This window comes from Carassius gibelio, chromosome A2 (genome assembly GCF_023724105.1).
Source record: "Carassius gibelio isolate Cgi1373 ecotype wild population from Czech Republic chromosome A2, carGib1.2-hapl.c, whole genome shotgun sequence".
In the NCBI taxonomy this organism is placed as follows: domain Eukaryota; kingdom Metazoa; phylum Chordata; class Actinopteri; order Cypriniformes; family Cyprinidae; genus Carassius; species Carassius gibelio.
Window position 1 is genome coordinate 18,857,084 of NC_068372.1, and position 18,497 is coordinate 18,875,580.

At 38.2% G+C, this 18,497-nt stretch overlaps 3 protein-coding genes across 7 annotated transcripts; 2 read left to right on the top strand and 1 right to left on the bottom strand.

Moving 5' to 3' along the window:
• The first annotated feature begins 249 nt into the window (after positions 1-249).
• On the top strand, positions 250-4,098 carry LOC128023494 (uncharacterized). Of its 2 annotated transcripts, none has more exons than XR_008186024.1 (7): positions 250-379; positions 688-850; positions 1,001-1,081; positions 1,170-2,195; positions 2,315-2,447; positions 3,164-3,207; positions 3,996-4,086. XR_008186024.1 is itself a non-coding variant. In XM_052610664.1 (7 exons), exons 1-7 carry the CDS (start codon positions 359-361, stop codon positions 4,045-4,047), a joined length of 1,449 nt encoding a protein of 482 aa, XP_052466624.1. In that variant the 5' UTR covers positions 250-358; the 3' UTR covers positions 4,048-4,098. The 2 variants fall into 2 exon arrangements, 1 of the variants encoding a protein (XP_052466624.1); XM_052610664.1 differs by having other exon boundaries at positions 2,315-2,376; positions 3,996-4,098.
• A 2,422-nt stretch (positions 4,099-6,520) lies between these two features.
• LOC128029544 (uncharacterized) lies at positions 6,521-13,185 on the bottom strand. 4 transcript variants are annotated; one of them, XM_052617395.1, is made up of 17 exons: positions 12,296-13,175; positions 12,019-12,133; positions 11,762-11,897; positions 11,354-11,425; positions 10,818-11,198; positions 10,619-10,720; positions 10,316-10,548; positions 10,049-10,227; positions 9,510-9,600; positions 9,079-9,426; positions 8,830-8,947; positions 8,578-8,669; positions 8,385-8,502; positions 7,996-8,100; positions 7,706-7,906; positions 7,393-7,566; positions 6,521-7,007 (listed from the first exon to the last, which is right to left on the bottom strand). In XM_052617395.1, the coding sequence occupies exons 2-17, from the start codon at positions 12,088-12,090 to the stop codon at positions 6,790-6,792; spliced, it is 2,640 nt and encodes an 879-aa protein (XP_052473355.1). In that variant the 5' UTR covers positions 12,091-12,133; positions 12,296-13,175; the 3' UTR covers positions 6,521-6,789. The 4 variants fall into 4 exon arrangements, with proteins under 4 accessions (XP_052473355.1, XP_052473348.1, XP_052473357.1 ...); XM_052617388.1 differs by having other exon boundaries at positions 12,019-13,175; XM_052617397.1 differs by lacking the exons at positions 12,019-12,133; positions 12,296-13,175 and adding an exon at positions 11,530-11,612 and having other exon boundaries at positions 11,762-11,896.
• Positions 13,186-14,592: 1,407 nt separating this feature from the next.
• Positions 14,593-17,775, top strand: LOC128023515 (homeobox protein engrailed-2b-like). Its single transcript, XM_052610665.1, has 2 exons — positions 14,593-15,468; positions 17,130-17,775. The coding sequence occupies exons 1-2, from the start codon at positions 14,742-14,744 to the stop codon at positions 17,444-17,446; spliced, it is 1,044 nt and encodes a 347-aa protein (XP_052466625.1). The 5' UTR covers positions 14,593-14,741; the 3' UTR covers positions 17,447-17,775.
• The last annotated feature ends 722 nt before the right edge of the window (positions 17,776-18,497 follow it).

An 18,497-nucleotide genomic window follows, 5' to 3' on the forward strand; every position in this document is an offset into this window, starting at 1 on the left:
ATCCCCCCCCCCCCCCACCCCCAAACAATAAAATGAAAATTGCCTGAGACACCGTGCCCTGATGTTCGTGTCTAACCAGCCAAAGACCAGAAAAATTTGCCAATTTTTATATCATTTCATTGTATTATTATTATTATGAATTTATGTCTCTTTCCATACAGATATGCCAGGACCTGGTTCAACTACTAAGAAATGTGCTTCTTGTTCTATGCCACTCAATGTGGCTTGCAAGACGATCAAGTACTGCAAAGCAGTGCAGCCCCACAATCTGCGTTTGAAAAAAAAAATAGAAAGATTTGATTTGAAATCAGAGACATGGGCCCAGGCCCAGAAAAAGAATAACACTTCATCCCACCTGATGGATGACGCTTCTTTGTTGGTATGTTACAGACTATTATTATTTTTATTTTTTTGGCTTGCATACATAAGTAATCAAACACCTCTATCTTTTAGTTTTAGGTTTACACTTATTGACACATCTTCTTAATAAAAAATCTCTGTGTAAAGCTTCTAATTGCTGATCCCAAAATTCTAAAGACTGTTGTTGCAGCGAAATAGTTCTTATGAATATGTATACATGCAGCATATGTCATTATGTTAGTATACTAAGAACTTCCTTTAACTGACTCTGAAATTTACCATAAATGTTCAGAAATAATGTAGATTTTGCTTTACTCTTGTTGGAAGCTGGAAAGGTTTCAGGCCCTTGGCTCCAGGGGTGTGTTATTTATATCCCGCCCTGGAACTAAATCATGGACCTGTGAGGTTCTTCTGCCCAGATGTAAAGTCACTGAATCAGCATCTGCCTGCCTAAAGAGGATGGAGGCGTTGTTTGAATTTGTTGTGCAAGGTATTGTTGTATGTTAATGTAAAACAAGACATCATTAGATAAATAGTACGTTTTTTTTTATAGCAGTCATGCCATATTGAAATCAATTAAACCCTTTAATTATATGGTGTTATTTAATTTATTTTTTTGTTTGACTTCTGTTAATACTAGGTTGGAGTCAGTCAGAGAAAGTAGCAGCCTCAGCAGCAGAGATCCCACAGCCTCCTGTAGACAACTCACTGGCCACATCAAGTAAGTGTTGCATAGTTACATAATGTACTGATATTCCACCCTAGATGCTGTTTATAATTCCAAATTTTGTATTACTGGTTGCTTTTAGGTTATTATGGAGCCCCTGCTCTTCCCATTCCTTCCCCTTCAGCTCCTAATCTTGCCAGTCCTACCCCTCCAGCGCCTACCCTTTCCATTCCTACCCTTCCAGCCCCTACTCTTTCCTTTCCTACCACTCCAGCTCCTACTCTTCCCATTCCTACCACTCCAGCTCCTACTCTCCCCATTCCTACCACTCCAGCTCCTACTCTTCCCATTTCTACCACTCCAGCTCCTACTCTTCCCATTTCTACCACTCCAGCCCCTTCTCTTTCCATTCCTACCCTTCCAGTCTCTACTCTTTCCATTCCTACCACTCCAGCTCCTACTCTTTCCATTCCTACCCCTCCAGTCTCTACTCTTTCCTTTCCTACCACTCCAGCTTCTACTCTTCCCATTCCTACCACTCCAGCCCCTACTCTTTCCATTCCTACCCCTCCAGTCTCTACTCTTTCCATTCCTACCACTCCAGCTCCTACTCTTTCCATTCCTACCACTCCAGCTTCTACTCTTCCCATTCCTACCCCTCCAGCTCCTACTCTTCCCATTTCTACCACTCCAGCTTCTACTCTTCCCATTCCTACCACTTCAGCTTCTACTCTTCCCATTCCTACCCCTCCAGCTCCTACTCTTCCCATTCCTACCCCTCCAGCTTCTACTCTTCCCATTCCTACCACTCCAGCTCCTACTCTTTCCATTCCTACCACTCCAGCTTCTACTCTTCCCATTCCTACCCCTCCAGCTCCTACTCTTTCCATTCCTACCACTCCAGCTCCTACTCTTTCCATTCCTACCACTCCAGCTTCTACTCTTCCCATTCCTACCCCTCCAGCTCCTACTCTTCCCATTCCTACCCCTCCAGCTTCTACTCTTCCCATTCCTACCACTTCAGCTTCTACTCTTCCCATTCCTACCCCTCCAGCTCATACTCTTCCCATTCCTACCACTCCAGCTTCTACTCTTCCCATTCCTACCCCCCCAGCTCATAATCTTGCCATCCCTGCTCCTGGAGGAAACAAGAGGAAGAAAAATAATGGTGGGTGTATATGTTTTTACAAACATGTATCTAATTTATTTTTGAGACAAACAATCTAGTGGTTGTTTTACATTGGAAAATTAATGGACATTTCACCAAAAACAAATTGTGTATTTCAGATTGCTCTCACAGCAGCCAGGAAGTATTCAAGGGAGATATTTTGAAGGAACGAGTTAAAGAGGTTGGTCAGCCATTACCTGATATGGATAAAAACTAGGCAGTAGAACATTAAAGAATGGATGTTAATGCAAGGTTAGAACTGAACTTATTAACACACAAGACTTATCTACATTGCACATAATGATATGACATATTATTTTCCACTATTATTTCACATATGTTTTACATTTGTGGTTCAAGATTTTATTTGTCACATACACAGTTATATAGAGAATATATAATCAGCAGTGAAATGTAAAACAGGTCGCTCCATGCAGAGTGCCATTATTATCATAATACAAACACAAGAAGAAATCTGAATATATATGTATATATATAAACTAATTGTGTACAGAAGTATTAGACTAATGCTTCTTTAGGTGAACAGAAATGTACAGAGATACTTACATAAATATTTGGGTGAACAGAAATTTACAAGACGTGCAATGAAGAACAGGTTATTGTATATACTATATGTAGACAACTCAAAATACAGTCCAAAATAAAGAGGCTTTTATTTATGAAAGTGTATTGTTAGTTATTTCACGTATAAGCCTACTTAACTAATGTACTTTAAATGTAGACCTACAGATTACGTTTCTTACAGTTATTAGGTTTTTTAACACTTTTGCTTCATCATTAGGGGGTTTTGTGTGTAGATTGAGGGGGGAAATTATATTAAACTATTTTAACACAAGGCTGCAGCAGAACAAAAAATGTGAAAATAGTGAAAGGGGTCTGAATTCCTTAGTTGTGTAGCTGGCAGTATTGACAACAATCAAACTAACTTAATATTCTGTTTTCATTAGGGAAGGAAGGAATACCTTCTGAAATGGCACCCTTGCAGTTTATGGTATGCATGGAAATCTTTACTCTTTACCTCCTTTTTGTTTTCAGTGCTGTTTGTTTGTCTTTAAGCAGGATTACACAAAAACTACCAGCATGAGTTTCATGAAAGATGTATCATGGGTCAAGTAAGTACCCATGACATTTTAGAGCGGATCCAAGTCACGGGGCAAAGTTTCACATTCGCTAGTGTTGTGCCATACAGCATTTTCGCATAATCATTCCTTTCTTTTTATGGCCCTAATTTGTTGGTAGTTTCAGTAGTTAAATACACAAAAATGGCAAAAATGTAATTTAAGTATTTGAATTAATATACAAATAAGAATGCATTTGAACTACTAGGAAGCTACAGCAAATTCAGTCAAATTAATAATTTAACTGTTTGTAGTTCACGACTCCCCAACACTGGTAAACATTATTACCAGTTTATTATTTTTTCTCAAAGGCCCCAAGTTATTAATTCATTAGCCAACATATATAAAAAAATGTGGGCTACACAAAGTTATATTGGATAAATATTTCGGGATGATTATAAGATTTTATTTCAGTTTATCTCTTTCTGTAGTGTTTATAAAATTGCACTCTACTTAGTAAAAAAGCTTGACAAAGTATGTAATACTTATCCATGTTTTTTACATAACATTCAGCCATTTTTGTCACCATGTAAGTGATAATGAATCAAATGTGTCAAATGACAACACCCTTCTTTTTTTTAAGTAGTTTTGTAAGTTCTTGAACTCTTAAAACAAATACTTGTTACACATAACATGCATATGTTCTCTGTTTTCATTTCAGTGGAAAAAAATGGAGAAGCACCTGGGTGGAGGAGGATTCCTTCCTTATGTAGTGTGTGTGTGTGTGTCTGTGTGAGTGTTTAATAAACCGTTGTTATAATGCCTTCGTTGGACTGACTCTTTTATGCACTTTCACATACAACACATTCTGTCAACGTGTTAAGCTAAGGAAAATAAACATTGTGGGACCTCAATAAAAGGGTCAAATCTCTTGTTGGTCTTAAGGGTCATGTCAGTAATTTCTTCACATATCAGCCTATGAAACATACGTTATACAGGACATAAATACACAATTATTTGTCAAATTTGAGACCTCTAACTGCTTGTGCGTTGCCAGGAGGCGGAACCAAAGCGTGGGAAAATGACATTCCTACGGGTGCTACAGAGTCTGAGATTGTGCAAGGTGTAACTTCACATCTCTCCCTTTACATCATAGTGGGACATTATATAACAAATTTCATCATTCTATGAGGTCTTCTTGTTAGAAATGTCAACCCTAGGTCTAAGCTTAATATCGAGCCTATGAACGGCATGGGTCAAACAGGCCTCATATCAGCAATGGAAACATATGTGATATAGAGAATAAAGACACACTTATTTGTTTAATTTAAAAGTTCCTTGTTATCTTAAATGGCATATTTTAAAGATGGCAAAGGTAGTCCATATCATCTGGTGTGACCAATATAAAGGCCTGTTTGAACCATATGCATTTTATGGGTATTAAACTTATAGGTTTACCATTTCTAACTGAACAATGAAATGTTGCATTAAACCGTTACATATGATACAAAACAAGGGAGCAAGTCGAAATCACACCTCATTCATTCATAGACCGTTTTACACCCCAAATCTATTTTTTCAGATTTGTGGCTCTGCCTTCTGTGAACTCAGAACCAGCTAGGGGTCTCACATTTCACAAATCAAATTTGTCACCAACCCCTGTATCAATAAATGTCCCATGCCAACATTTCCTAATGTCAATTTAACCAAAATCTAACAGTCTGAATAGTAAATGTGAAGGAACAATGCAAAGTCAATGCAAAACTGGGTGGGTCTGTGGCAGATAATTAATTGCACACAGATTTTATTTTATTTTTGAAGCACATATGACTTATGTTGCATTAATAAGAGGCACAAAATAATACAGAATCCTTTCACCGAACACGTCTGCAGTTGGATGAGCTTAAACAAAAACAGCATTATATATTAGACTGATGTACAAACCCGATTCCAACAAAGTTGGGGCACTGTAGAAATTGGGAGTAAAAAAGGGATGGAATAATTTACAGATCTCAAACTTATATTTCATTCAAAATAGAATATAGAGAACATATAATTTTGGATTTCATGAGGGCTACACATTCCAAATAAGTTGGGACAAGTCCATGTTTCCCACTGTGTTGCATCGTCTCTTCTTTTTCTAACAGTCTGCAAATGTCTGGGGACTGAGGAGACAAGTTGCTCAGGTTTAGGAATAGGAATGTTTTGCCATTCTAGACTAATACAGGCTTCTAGTTGCTCAACTGTCTTAGGTCTTCTTTGTCGCATCTTCCTCTTTATGAAGCACCAAATGTTTTATATGGGTGTAAGATCTGGACTGCAGGCTGGTCATTTTAAGTATCGGATCCTTCTTCTACACAGCCATGATGTTGTAATTGATGCAGTATGTGGTCTGACATTGTCATGTTGGAAAATTCAAGGTCTTCCCTAAAAGAGATGTTGTTCTAGAACTTGGATATACCTTTCAGCATTGATGGTGTCTTTCCAGATGTGTGAGCTGCCCATGCCACACACACTCATGAAACCCCATACCATCAGAGGTGCAGGCTTCTGAACTGAGCACTGAAAACAACTTGGGTTGTCCTTGTCCTCTTTAGTCCGGATGACATGGCATCCCAGTCTTACAAAAATAACTTTATATTTTGATTCATCTAACCACAGAAGTTTTCCACTTTGCCACAGTCCATTTTAAATTAGCCTTGGCCCAGAGAAAACACCTGTGCTTAAATATGGCTTCTTTTTTGACCTATAGAGTTTTAGCCAGCACCAGTGAATGGCACGGTGGATTGTGTTCACCGACAATGTTTTCTGAGAGACACTGCCACTCTGAGAGGCTCTTTTTATACCCAATCATGTTGCCAATTGACTTAATAAATTGGTCCTCCAGCTAACTTTTCTGGCCTCTTATTGCTACCGGTACCAACTTTTTTGGAAATCTAATGAAATCCAAAATGAGCCAATATTTGGCATGACATTTTAAAATGTCTCATTTTCAACATTTGATATGTTATCTATATTCTATTATGAATAAAATATAAGTTTATGAGATTTGTAAATTATTCCATTCCTTTTTTACTCACAACTTACTTTTTATGGAATAGGGTTTGTAGTTGCTATAATATCCATAAAGTAGTCTTGGAGGTTCAACAACTAACTGTCAGACTATGAGAGACTGTGTGAGAATGTGGTGCAGCAGGAACAATAAAGCCTAGCATACAAAGCAGATAAAGAATAACAGCAGAAAGATCACTATACGTCAGCTTTTATTTATAGAGTTAGTACCAAGTACATTAATTTGATCAGTTACAGGGCTGGTGGGTGGGGACTCTTCATCTGACACAGAAATAATTTTGCTAGTTTATTCATCACAATAAAGGCAATGGTATTTATGTAAATTAAATAAGGGAGACTATCTATTGAAAAAGGGTATGTCCAAAACCACACCCTCCAAACAAAAAACAAAACAAAAAAAACCGGCAAGCAAATGCAAAAACACATGTCAATTCACAAATTAGTTAGACATCTTCCAAATCACTGTACTCTGAGCTCTCGTATTCAAGTCCTTTATTCTCATCCGGTATCTCCGGTATCTCCTCAGACCAGTCTTCAGGGAATAGAGGTCCTAAAGCCAAGCTGTATCTTGAGGAAACGACTTTAATCTTCTCCTCCACATCAGCAAGCCTTTCCTGTAGAAGACACTGTAGCCCACAATGCCCCTCGTCAGTTAAACTGCCTAGGAGGAAATATAAAATGAAAAAGGCACACATTAATTCTTACCTGTTTAGACCCTTAACTTGACCCAGTTAAGATAGCCAACATACATTTCCATATCTGAACAGCATTGTAACATTCAATTCAGTTAACTTTATTTATCCCCGTAGGGCAATTCAATTTTAGCCTACCAGTCATATCAACAAGACAACACTTAATCAAGCATTCAGAAACACTGTCAATGACATCATATTGCATTTGGGCACCAAAACAAAAAATACACAGGCCACAATACATAGACTAAGCAGCAACCAAAGTTCAAGTAGATAAATAAATAGATAAATAATAAGAATAAGTAATAAATAAATAATAAAAACGGCACTTCAGTGTTAACCCCATGTTCTTACCACGGTTTCCTCCAGACATTTCTGCAATCAGCTTCCTAATGCCATCAGCCAGCCCTCTGAGGTAGGTGCAGTGCTGTCTCATCTCCCTAAGAATTAGGATCTTCTCTTCTTGCAGCCGCATCTTTGACATGTATGCATCGAAAATCTTCTTCTTAGTGAGGATGTTTGTGGATTCTAAAGTCATACAAATGAGCCAGTCAACAGGATTGACCTGTAAGCTGCAATATAGTTGTATAGCATACATGCCCATTAAGCTGCGTCAACATCTGTTTGCTCAATGTAATCCCTCTCCCTCACAGAAGTTGTTCCATACCAGTGCTGTGAACCTCCCATGGCCATATTAGACTGTCCTCCCCACTGCCATGGCCCACCATAGAGAGTCGGCTCTCCACCATCTGCTCATTTATGCCCTCCTTCTCTGGCACCTGCTCATTGTATCGTTTGATTGCTTCAAAGAGTTTCCTTTTCTCTTCCCCCAGTTTCCGTCGCCGCATTTGTCGAATCTTGTTGCTGTCTATAATTTCCAAACACATGACAGAAACATAAAATCTAGACAAGAGATTCACAAGTCTTGTAAATAAAATAGATAATTCAACAACATACCTGTCTGATTATAAAGGCTTGCTTTTTTTTGATAGACACCCATACATATGTGCTCTATCGACCGCTGAAGGATATGTTGGTCATCCTGTCTGACATCTATAGAATCTTGGGAGGAGACAAAAGCATGAATAAATAACCACTTTGGAAAGGTCAATTTACATTTCTGATAAAATCTACCTGACAGTGCATCAATGGCACTATATCCATTAGCACTATGCTGTATGTGCAGTTTGCAACAGTGGCTAAAACACCTTAAATATGATATTCATTTAGGAACGTAATGTGTTACAAAATAAAGTAATGTAATTACAGTAACACGTCCTCAACACTGTCGAGCACACTATGCTGTAACTGTAAACAGCCTATTATTTATAACGTCAATACTGTACCATCAGTGGCCCACTGTCTGACGTCATGTACCCACTGCTGGACCATGTTCTCAGGACACCCAAGTTCACGGCTCAAGTTCTCCAGCCTCTGGGACTCAGCCTCAGCCTTTCGGACGGTCTTCAATAAAAATGCAAACAAACAATTGCCTTTGCCATCTTGGACCAGATTAATTCTGTGTAATATGGTCAATACCTTGACATATCTGTTGGACAATGCAAGATGAAGGCCATCATGCTTGCGTCTATTCCACCCAATTGCATGTACAGTCAGCATGTCATTGCGAGCTTTTAGAAAACATATTCAAATGTTACTGGACGGCCTATTCAAATTTAATTAAAATAAAGGTTTCGCTTCTGTATTTTTGTATAAAGAATGAAAGACTAATGAAAGAATAGCTGAAAGAACAAAACATTTGTATTAATGTAATAAAGGAGAATCACATACCAGATTTGGTCATGTACTTCGTTGTGAGAGCACAACGAGAGAGGAAACTGTTCACCATTTCCACCTCTTCCCCTGCAGTTGCGCCAGCACCCTCCTGATTCCTACCACTCCAGACAATCTAACAAATGTGTGAAAAAGTTATTGGTTAGGGATGCACCAATCTCAGTTTTGCAAAGACATAAATTGTGCATTCCCATTATCAATAATTAAATTAAATAAAAATAGTAAATAGTATAATAAAGACAATACCTCACACTTAGTTGACTGGGCCTTGGCGTGCATGACTGACAGAAATGGTCTCATTTGAAGAAGAGGGCTCAGTTCAGGCATAGAGACTGACATCTTCTGAAGATAGGGCCAGTACTTGCATGAGATGTCAGTGCAGTAGAAATGTATGTTTGTGGCTGCCTGAAGCTCCTTCTGCAGGAATAGGGGATACGCAAAGATCTCCCCCCTGTACATGTTGAGACCCTTTAATATCACCCCATGCCTGCAAACAGCTACCTCAAGACCCTCTTCATCAAGTTTGCTAGCTCTTCTGGCAGTCTCCCTGGCAGCAGACCACTGAGTAGCACCACAAGTGCCTTTTCCTGGAGTCTGCATGAAAAAAAATTATAGATATATTAGATGGCAAAAATACTGCATTTACAGAGCAGGGCTACAAATTCTGAATTACTAACACTTTTCGCTTTACTCCTGATTTCTTCAACGAAAGAGGATACGTCCACATCTTTGGCAATGAAGATGCCCTCAAAGTATGGTTCCTCTGACCTCAATGAAAGCAGAAAAAAGGCATATTCAGTGGCAGAAACCATTTGTTCAGTAGGTTTTAAAAGTTGTAAAACAACTTAAGCAAGGCGCACAGCTGCAAAATACAAAATTATCACCACATGGTTCTTCGTACTGGATTTTAAAGTGTGGCAAATTTATATTTATATCTGGTATCAAATGTGTCATGTTGTTGTAGTGTGGTGATGTATGACAATTCTATAAAATGGTGCAGAGTAATGGCCAATGACAGCAAAAGAGGAAACCAGGGAGGAAGCAGAAACAAGTACAGCAGATCATGGAACTTTGAATAATTATCTCATTAGAAATAGAAGCGTCTGTGTTGTGATAACATGAGCTACTATGATGTAGTGCCCCTGTCACAGAGTGATGTTGTGCAGTGTATACTGTACAGCAAAGCCATGTAGTGTGGCATCTTGCCTTGCATTACCCTTTAGAGTGTTGAAACCTGTACAGTTTTCTGTTGCCGTCTGCAGAAACCGCAAGCATGTTGGGTGTACATGCTGGGCAGGTGAAGTGCTCCACATTTGCCATTTTCTCACATAAAAACTGGCAGAAAGTGTATTCCACAAAGCTCCTTTGAAATGCATCTCCATGTATTTTACCGCTCTGTAAATGTGCAAAAAGTTAAGAGAAAAGTAAAATGAAATAGCCAATGGTCTCTAATTAAGGAAATCTTCATCCACACAGAACATACCCTTCCAAACTGCTCTGTCCTCTGCTCTAACAACCGCAAAAAGCCTTGTCTTGACAAACCCGGAGCAACGGTTTTCATCTCCTCAAATGTGCTGAATACATCCACTGAAAACAATGTTTCAGAATTTACAGATGCTGGCCAATACCCACTTCTTATGAGGTCGCTTCTGTCAGGTGTCCATTGTGATAGACACACTCTGCACGCCAAATTGGGCAAGTACAAGTCATAACGACCTAAAAAGAATCAAACGTATGAATATCTTGTGACCCTTAACTGCAAAACCAAAAAATAAAGCCTACCTACCATTTATGCAAACCAAAATAGTTACTCTTCCAGCAGATTCTGTGATGTTTGTTGGGTCACAGGTGCACAGTCGGTCAGGTCTCACTGTAGGCAACAGCCGAACTAAAAAGAAATTGCAGAAATTTTGAAAAGAGCTTAAAGGATTGTCTGATTGAGAAATGTAAATACTACAACACACACACACTAATCAGAGCAGTACCTTGATTTTTTAATGTACATCTGCCATTTTCTTTCACACAGCACACCGTTGGCGGAATGGGCCGGTAAAATCCATCAATGCACGACTCCCTGTTATGGAGTACCAGTTTTTTGTGGCAAATTATATCACACTCCATACACAGCCACTCTTCAGGCATGCAGTCTCTGCAACGAATAATGGCAGGAGATGAGCACTGACTGCATTTATTTTCCTTGACCACCCTGGAGAACAACAAGCAGTCCAGGTGGTAGGGCCTTGCTTTCTGCCACTCATCTTGGGCTGCAGACTGTCGCAAGCTCCATGATGATGATGTTGAAGGAGGACCATCTGAAGCTTCAACAGTTGTTGCCAGAATCTCCTGCAGTTTCTGCATCTCACTGTCTGAAAGAGGGACATGAAAAAAAGCTCCTTATGGATTCTACAAAGACCCCATTGTGGTTCTGGAAAGATTAAACTACTTGGCTACAATATAGTGAAGTAACAATAATTTTACACGGTTCATTTGATTAAAAAATGTCAATATGGAGTCATCCTACCAAGTAAGTGTTGAGACATGTTTTGTTCTGTCACCATGGATACCTCCTCAGCTGGGTCACAAGGATTCAGGACTGAAAGATATTGGGGTAAAGTCTCCCTTAAATACTTTTGCAGTTTGGTGCATGTAAGTAAATCAGACATAACACTCTACCAGAAAGAAAAAGAACTACCGTACTGTAATGTTACTGCATCACTCCTTGATGCAATGGTCAGACTAAATTTGTTTGGAAACATTACTTGCAAGGGGGCATAGGCATCCTGGAATGTGTGGGGAATGTAACAATCAAAAGCAGTGAAGTTATAGGCTATATTTACAGGTGATTTAACCAGAGAAGACATAGACCAACCTAGCCTGGCTCCACACACACCTATTCAGAATATACAGTAGGATACAGATGACGACCAACCTGTAGCTGAAGAACGCATACGCGTTTTTCCGCTTCTGCTCTTTCTTTTCAGCAGTGGACGACCTTCACAGTCTCTCTCAATCCACTGAAATTTACTCTCCCGGTTAGGGGGTGCACTTTTCTCATCTTGTTTTTCCTTGCACCAGAGAAAATCAACATTACATGTAAACACATCAGCAGTGGGTTTTCTCCCATTTTTACTCACTGTATGAATCCCATTCATTTGCAAATTGAGCTGTATAACTAAAGATACTCACTTTCATTTGAGCCAAAAGCAGGTCTGCATGGAACATAGCATCCTCTGCTGCACCAATGTCCTGCTCAGCCATCTTAATTGCAACTAAAGACAACTAAATTGCTGACGTTAAAAGTCTATTGGAAAATTAAGACATTTACTGAGTGACCAAAGAACACCATAAAAATATTAAATAAGTTATTTAATATATTAATATCGCAAATGACAATAGACCTTATATAATTACATTTTAGTATATATTGTTGTCAACGCCTCTTATATTAATACGCCTCTCTTACCTGCTTAATGAAGTCCGAAGAGGAGGAAGTCCTCTTGTTCTGCCTTTATTTGGCGATACGCAATCTCGCATCGATTTTGCGCATTACCGCCACCTACTTGTAAGGAGAATGTCTAACGTTAGTTGCAAGCGGATCATTAACGTGCATTAACGGATATTTTCCCCGAATTTCCACAGCTGAAAAAAAACATGCAAATTTCACATTTGAGAGTATTACTCCAGTGACGTTATTTCAGTGTTTTGTTTTCTTTAAATTAAACTTTAGCAAATTACGGTGACGTCACGTCACGTGATGCGTTCGGGTATTTTTTTTTCTGTCGTGTAGTTCTCACGTTTGGCAAGGGTATCCACTATTAATGTATTCTACCATACACAGCAAAAAATATATTTTGCTGGTTATGGTTAACATGGTTTAACGTCGATATAACACATTGTTTAGCTTTCACCTAAACGAGGAGCTGGGGGAAGCAAGAAAAATAGACGTTTTACTCATTACTTCAATAAAAATGTGACATTGAGACGTTTTTTCGGCATGGAACAATGCAAATGAATGCTTTTCACCTTGAAAATATTGTTTATACATATTAAATAATTAAATAGAAAATTTATCAGTGGTCTTCAATACAACAGAATGCCATTTTTCTCGATTTAATGAAAACTAAAATAGATCGTTATGGCAGAGCTTACAGCAATGGCGAGTAAAATAAGTGAACATCCGGGTATTTCTCCACGGGAACGTGTTAACGCAAACGTGTAAGATTCACGTCTGAGGTTGTTAAACTGTGACATCTACACGTTTTCCAAAGTGGACCAACGTGATTATTTCACGTCTTGTCGTGATACCGGGTTGCACAGGTAGGATACACCCAGTAGCCTACTCAGAAATGAAAGACTTGCAGTTTGAGTGTTAGGTTATACATCAACTATATAAAAATATATAAATGCTCTTTTGTAGCCAAATATGAGCACAAATTGGCTCACTGTGTAACACCTAACATTCGGGCCCCAAAGTCAGTTACAAGTTCAACGATTCTAAAGTATTCTGCCAATATTCCATTCAAACACTGCGTGCTCCACAGCCATGGAATCAGAAATGTCTCTATCAAAGGAATGTTTGCGTCTATCTAGATTAAACGACGACTTTGGATATGCAGACATAGATTTATCTAAACATACAGTTATTAAATAAAGCCGATCCCTCAGTTCAGTCGAAAATGAAAACCTTAAGTTAAGATTAGTCCACAATTTTCCAGGGATGAAAACGTGAGCTCAAGAGTTAAGCTACGTTAGCTCTGCTAACACTCTGAGCTAAATACCACAATATGGACCATGCGCCCCCTTTTAGTTAGCCCATTTGATTTGCACCAAAAAACGTTTACTAAAACTTTCCAATAAGTTCACATCTAAAGTGGTCGTTTGTTTCATTTTGACGCTCCAGGACACCATGTAGGCTACGCTCCGAAGACCACTGTTGGTTTGCTTCGCTGGTTTCTTTTAAAGCATCAGCCACGCCATCTACTCCCAGTTAAACTACTGGAGTGCGTTGCTTTTCGGTGATCCACGATAAATCTTTGCGAACCGTTATAAAGATAGAATAAAGCGATTGATTTAACCAAATAGTTTTGGATACGAATAACCTGTTCAAGGACAGAACATCACAAAAGCCAGACCAACAGGGACACCGCATAGCCTTCTAACATTTCAAATGATGGCAGTGTTTTTTTTTTTGGGCTATAGCTACTGATAATGAGGAACGTAGTAATGCATAATGTAAAAAAAGTAAAACTGGACATGGAAACGGATGGGAAATTAAAATAGGCCTAGCTGTTTTGAGTGACGCTCCACAGAGAGTTGCGTGCATAGCCTAATTAGTTAGGCTAGTTACACTGGTCTAGACTTAAGCTATACATATTGTTGACTTTTGCTACGTAAAAATAGCATAGCAATCCAAATTGTGGAATAAGTCTACGAATTTAGACAGCGTGTGACAGTGACCTACCACCGAATTTGCTACGTGTAAAAATGAACACACCCCTCCCCCAGTGTGATTTATAAACAAGACTACTCAAAAAGACAGCGGTTCCACAAACAGACAAATAAACAAATGTGTTTGCCAAATAAGTAGTTTATCTTTTCAGTTGTTAGTGATTTGGAAATGCAAAATACTGGGATGCTGAACACTATCGCTTTAAGTATTGAGAATAAGGCGAGGTTGGGTGCTGTCATTTACTCGAGAGTCATTGGGTCATGTGATCAAATTTCGCTTCATTTATTGGTCAAAGGCACGTGTCTAGGAGACCGGCCTGCGACATCACCAGGGGGACTCGTAGCCTATTAAAAAATAAGAACAAAAATCCGTAGTGAAAGTATCCTAGAGCCAGTTTGCTTTTCTTTATTTACTAGAGCAGGTCTACCGCTTTGAAAATGCATTTATCAAATTCGCTTGTATGTTTTACAAAGTAGATATAAAGACGTTTGCAAAGGGCACACTGTGGAATTTATTTCTAAAACGATGTTCTTTCTTTCTACGCACACAAAGTTTCGTCGAATTTAACCGACAGAAGAATCAGGAAAAAGGATTTGTCCTTTTTTCCGGTTTGTTTCTTTTTGCAGTGAGACTAGGAAATAAGGAGAATATACCACAAAAACTGGAACACAAACATACGCGTTTGTGCGAGAGAGAAGGGGTTAAAAAGAACATTTGGAGTTTCACTATGGAAGAAAATGATCACAGCAACATAGATGTGGAGCGCCAGGACTCGGGCGATGAGTCCAATAGAGATATTTTACCCCTGTTGCAGGGTCCTGGAAACCTACTCCCTCACAGAATCACCAACTTTTACATCGACAACATTTTGCGACCGGACTTTGGTCGCAGGAAAGAAGGAACAAGGCGTGACGAAAATCATATAGTTGGAAGAGAGAAGCGCTGTCCATCGGTTCCCGGATCAGGGCAGGTGTCAGGGGAAGGACCCTCGAGCCCTCCTCCAGGGAGAGCGTCTAAAAACACTGATATTACCGCAGACACAACTCTGAAACCCCGTGCAGAGACCGGAGATCAGTGTTTCAGCTCAGACTCGGATAGCTCGCAAAGTAACACCGCGCAGACGAACCAGCCGATACTTTGGCCGGCTTGGGTTTATTGCACAAGATATTCAGACAGACCTTCATCAGGTAGGAATTTATTCTGTTCACAATTATATTTATGTACTCAAATATAATCTGTTATCACTTGAATGTGCGCAAATAAAACACTAAACTGTTAGGCTACAGAAATTGTGTCGATGAAAAGCGGTACAAAACGAAGCAAATGTTCTTCATGAATGTCAAACTGACCGCCAAGAATCAGGTAGTTTTCTTTTATGAAGTATGTTCTCTTAAACTAAAAAGGAATAACTGCAAATATAATTGTATTATTATTATTATTATTATTATTATTTTAAATCTGATATTTACAAACATTTTAAGTAGGCTATATAGGCTAATGCTGCTGTATGATATACGTATAATTATTATTAATAATATTATTTTATTGTCGTTTTTCTTATTACTATTTTCAACATAATAATAATACAAATTATTATATATTATTTTAGAAGACCCTAAAAAAACTAGTTAGCCTAGTTTCTTAAGGTGCAATGTGGCTCTTCCTTCCGTTTGATTTGGCTTTTTTTTTTTAAGTTTTAAAGAAAATGTAGAACTTATTTTTTTACTTTAGGAATGGTAATTATGATACATTTTTGCCTTTATTTTCAAAAAAGGAACGGGTAGTTTTTGCGCCATTGTTACTTCGCTGTCTTTGTTGATATTTAATTAGCATATTTTTGACAATGGAGTTGGATGCACCACAGAAGCTAAATGCTAATCAAATCTCTTCAAAATTTGCTTTTGAAATAAATATGCCATTCCTGCACGTAGCCTACCGGCATAGGAATAAAACCCGGACAGTTTTAGATAATATTAATCATCTTTTCTAATTAACTAGTTTCAAATGAAGTTCAAATTGCGCACAAAACGGCCTTCTGAAAAAGTGGCAATGCAAGTTTTTTTCTCACATCGAAACTTATGATTAGGCTATATCCTACAATAATCTGGCGAATACATCTTAGACTCGTTCTAATATGCAATAATTCTAATAAGTTTTTACACAACAAAACATACTACATTGTGTGAATATTTGGAAAGATCAGACTACATTTTTACAAGGTGTATGGACCCCTTGTCACGATGGGGGTATGCTACGTTTAATAGTTTGCCTACTTAAATATATTGTTCGATTATACGAGGCGTAAATATTAATATTATAGCTTAAGGTTAATAAAATGTGTGAGCAAGGGCTCATCTCATAGGCTGCCGATCCATCTATTGTCAGCATTCAGGCCACGCGGAACCTTTGGGTGCCCTCGATCGAGTAGCCTATACCTAAGAACGAACTAAAAATAGAATATACAGTGGGTAAGTTAAGCATTGAACGACAGGTGCTACTCTTAGAGCAAGTTTACAAAAACGTACTCTTATAAATGTAGTTCCTATGGTAACAGAAATAGGGGAAGCCTCTTTCACCCCCTCCTTTTCTGGCAGTCACCCCACCATATCCCAACAACCATTACACCATGTTTCCTTATTCAAAACTAGAGCAGACTCCCTGAAACATTGGATCTGAAAGAACCCTTGACATCTCTAAATAACACTATTATTGAAACAGCATTATTTGTTGTAGCTATTGTCTTTAATATTGATATAATGAAACAACCTACTGAAAATAATGATGCAACATTAATGTGCATTTACAGAACGATCGAATATAATCCCTATTGTTAATTTCTGTAATGCAGGACCAAGATCCCGCAAACCAAAGACGACAAATCCAGCCAAGGAAGACAAGCGTCCGAGAACAGCCTTCACAGCGGAGCAACTCCAGAGACTCAAGAACGAGTTCCAGAATAACCGTTACCTGACGGAGGAGAGGAGACAAGCTCTGGCCCAGGAACTCGGCCTCAACGAGTCCCAAATCAAAATCTGGTTTCAAAACAAAAGGGCGAAGATTAAAAAATCGTCGGGGAGCAAAAACTCACTTGCATTGCACCTAATGGCACAGGGACTATACAATCACGCCACAACAACAAAGGACGACAAATCAGACAGTGATTAACCTGAAGGACAGGACATCTGAAATGCAATAATTCTAAACAAGGGCCAGTGTACAAAATACCAGCATTTAACAGATGAAAACTTTATGTATGAGATTTGATTCTGCAATATTATGTATATATAGCCTATATACTTTGTGTACAGTGGTGTAAAACGTTTTCTATTGGTATCACTGCTGCACACATACTGAAACGTCAGATATAGTGCGCGAGGAAAAGGACGCTTCTTTATTTAAACAAGTTTAAACCATGCTGAAGTCCAAAGATTTTTCCTGCTGCATTCAGGCGACTGTGATTTAAAATAAATAAATGGTAAAAATGTTTTATCTGATTTAGGTTTTTATTTCCATTAATACTTTTATTGTGAATGTTTTACTTTATTGATGTGTTAACAGAGACATGGTATTTCAAAAAGACAACAATGCATATCATCATATCATGCTTACAGTAATTCAGTATATTGTATTAAAAAAAAATCAATGGTCTAGAAACTATCTGTCAAGGATAGATTTCACATTTTCAGGAAATGGATCAAACTCTGAATGCATACAATTCAGTAAACCTCAAAACTACACTTCTAATGCAAGTATAGCCTACTTGACTTGAGTTGCTGTGTGTTAAATTTAGCTGGGAATGTACAATAAAAGTTTTCTCCTCTTCATTTTCCAAATGGACATTCGGCAATTTTTTTTTTTTACAGAATCATTTTCGTTTCATCTTTTTTTGAAATGGTTGAAAGTTTCTTTTTTTAGCTAAGTAACAATCATAAAATGTTGTTTGAAAATTACCATTTAAAATTGTGTCTGTATATGGATATAAAGAAGTGTTTTCCCCATTTTTTTATTAAAAATAAATTACATATTGTGAAAAAGGAGCATGACTGCCTCCAAAATCTTGGCAAAATTATTTGTAAATGTAACTTTGAAAAACCCAGATTTAGAAGAAAAAATAATAATTGGCTACAAGATCTGCCCACAAGTAGTGTTGTAAGGAAATAAAAGACGGACATCCTATAAATAAATTTAGCCAGACGCGACTGTAAGACATTTAAAC

What these genes read in the sequence shown, in the direction of transcription:
- LOC128023515 (XM_052610665.1), top strand. Translation starts at nt 14,742, where the DNA reads ATGTTTTACAAAGTAGATATAAAGACGTTTGCAAAGGGCACACTGTGG. An exon ending in TTCAGACAGACCTTCATCAG is followed by an intron (nt 15,469 to 17,129) that starts GTAGGAATTTAT and finishes TCTGTAATGCAG; the next exon opens with GACCAAGATCCCGCAAACCA.
- LOC128029544 (XM_052617395.1), bottom strand. Translation starts at nt 12,090, where the DNA reads ATGGCTGAGCAGGACATTGGTGCAGCAGAGGATGCTATGTTCCATGCA. An exon ending in CCCAGTCAACTAAGTGTGAG is followed by an intron (nt 8,948 to 9,078) that starts GTATTGTCTTTA and finishes CACATTTGTTAG; the next exon opens with ATTGTCTGGAGTGGTAGGAA. An exon ending in AAGCCTTTATAATCAGACAG is followed by an intron (nt 7,907 to 7,995) that starts GTATGTTGTTGA and finishes TGGAAATTATAG; the next exon opens with ACAGCAACAAGATTCGACAA.
- LOC128023494 (XM_052610664.1), top strand. Translation starts at nt 359, where the DNA reads ATGGATGACGCTTCTTTGTTG. An exon ending in CAACTCACTGGCCACATCAA is followed by an intron (nt 1,082 to 1,169) that starts GTAAGTGTTGCA and finishes GGTTGCTTTTAG; the next exon opens with GTTATTATGGAGCCCCTGCT. An exon ending in CAAGAGGAAGAAAAATAATG is followed by an intron (nt 2,196 to 2,314) that starts GTGGGTGTATAT and finishes TGTGTATTTCAG; the next exon opens with ATTGCTCTCACAGCAGCCAG.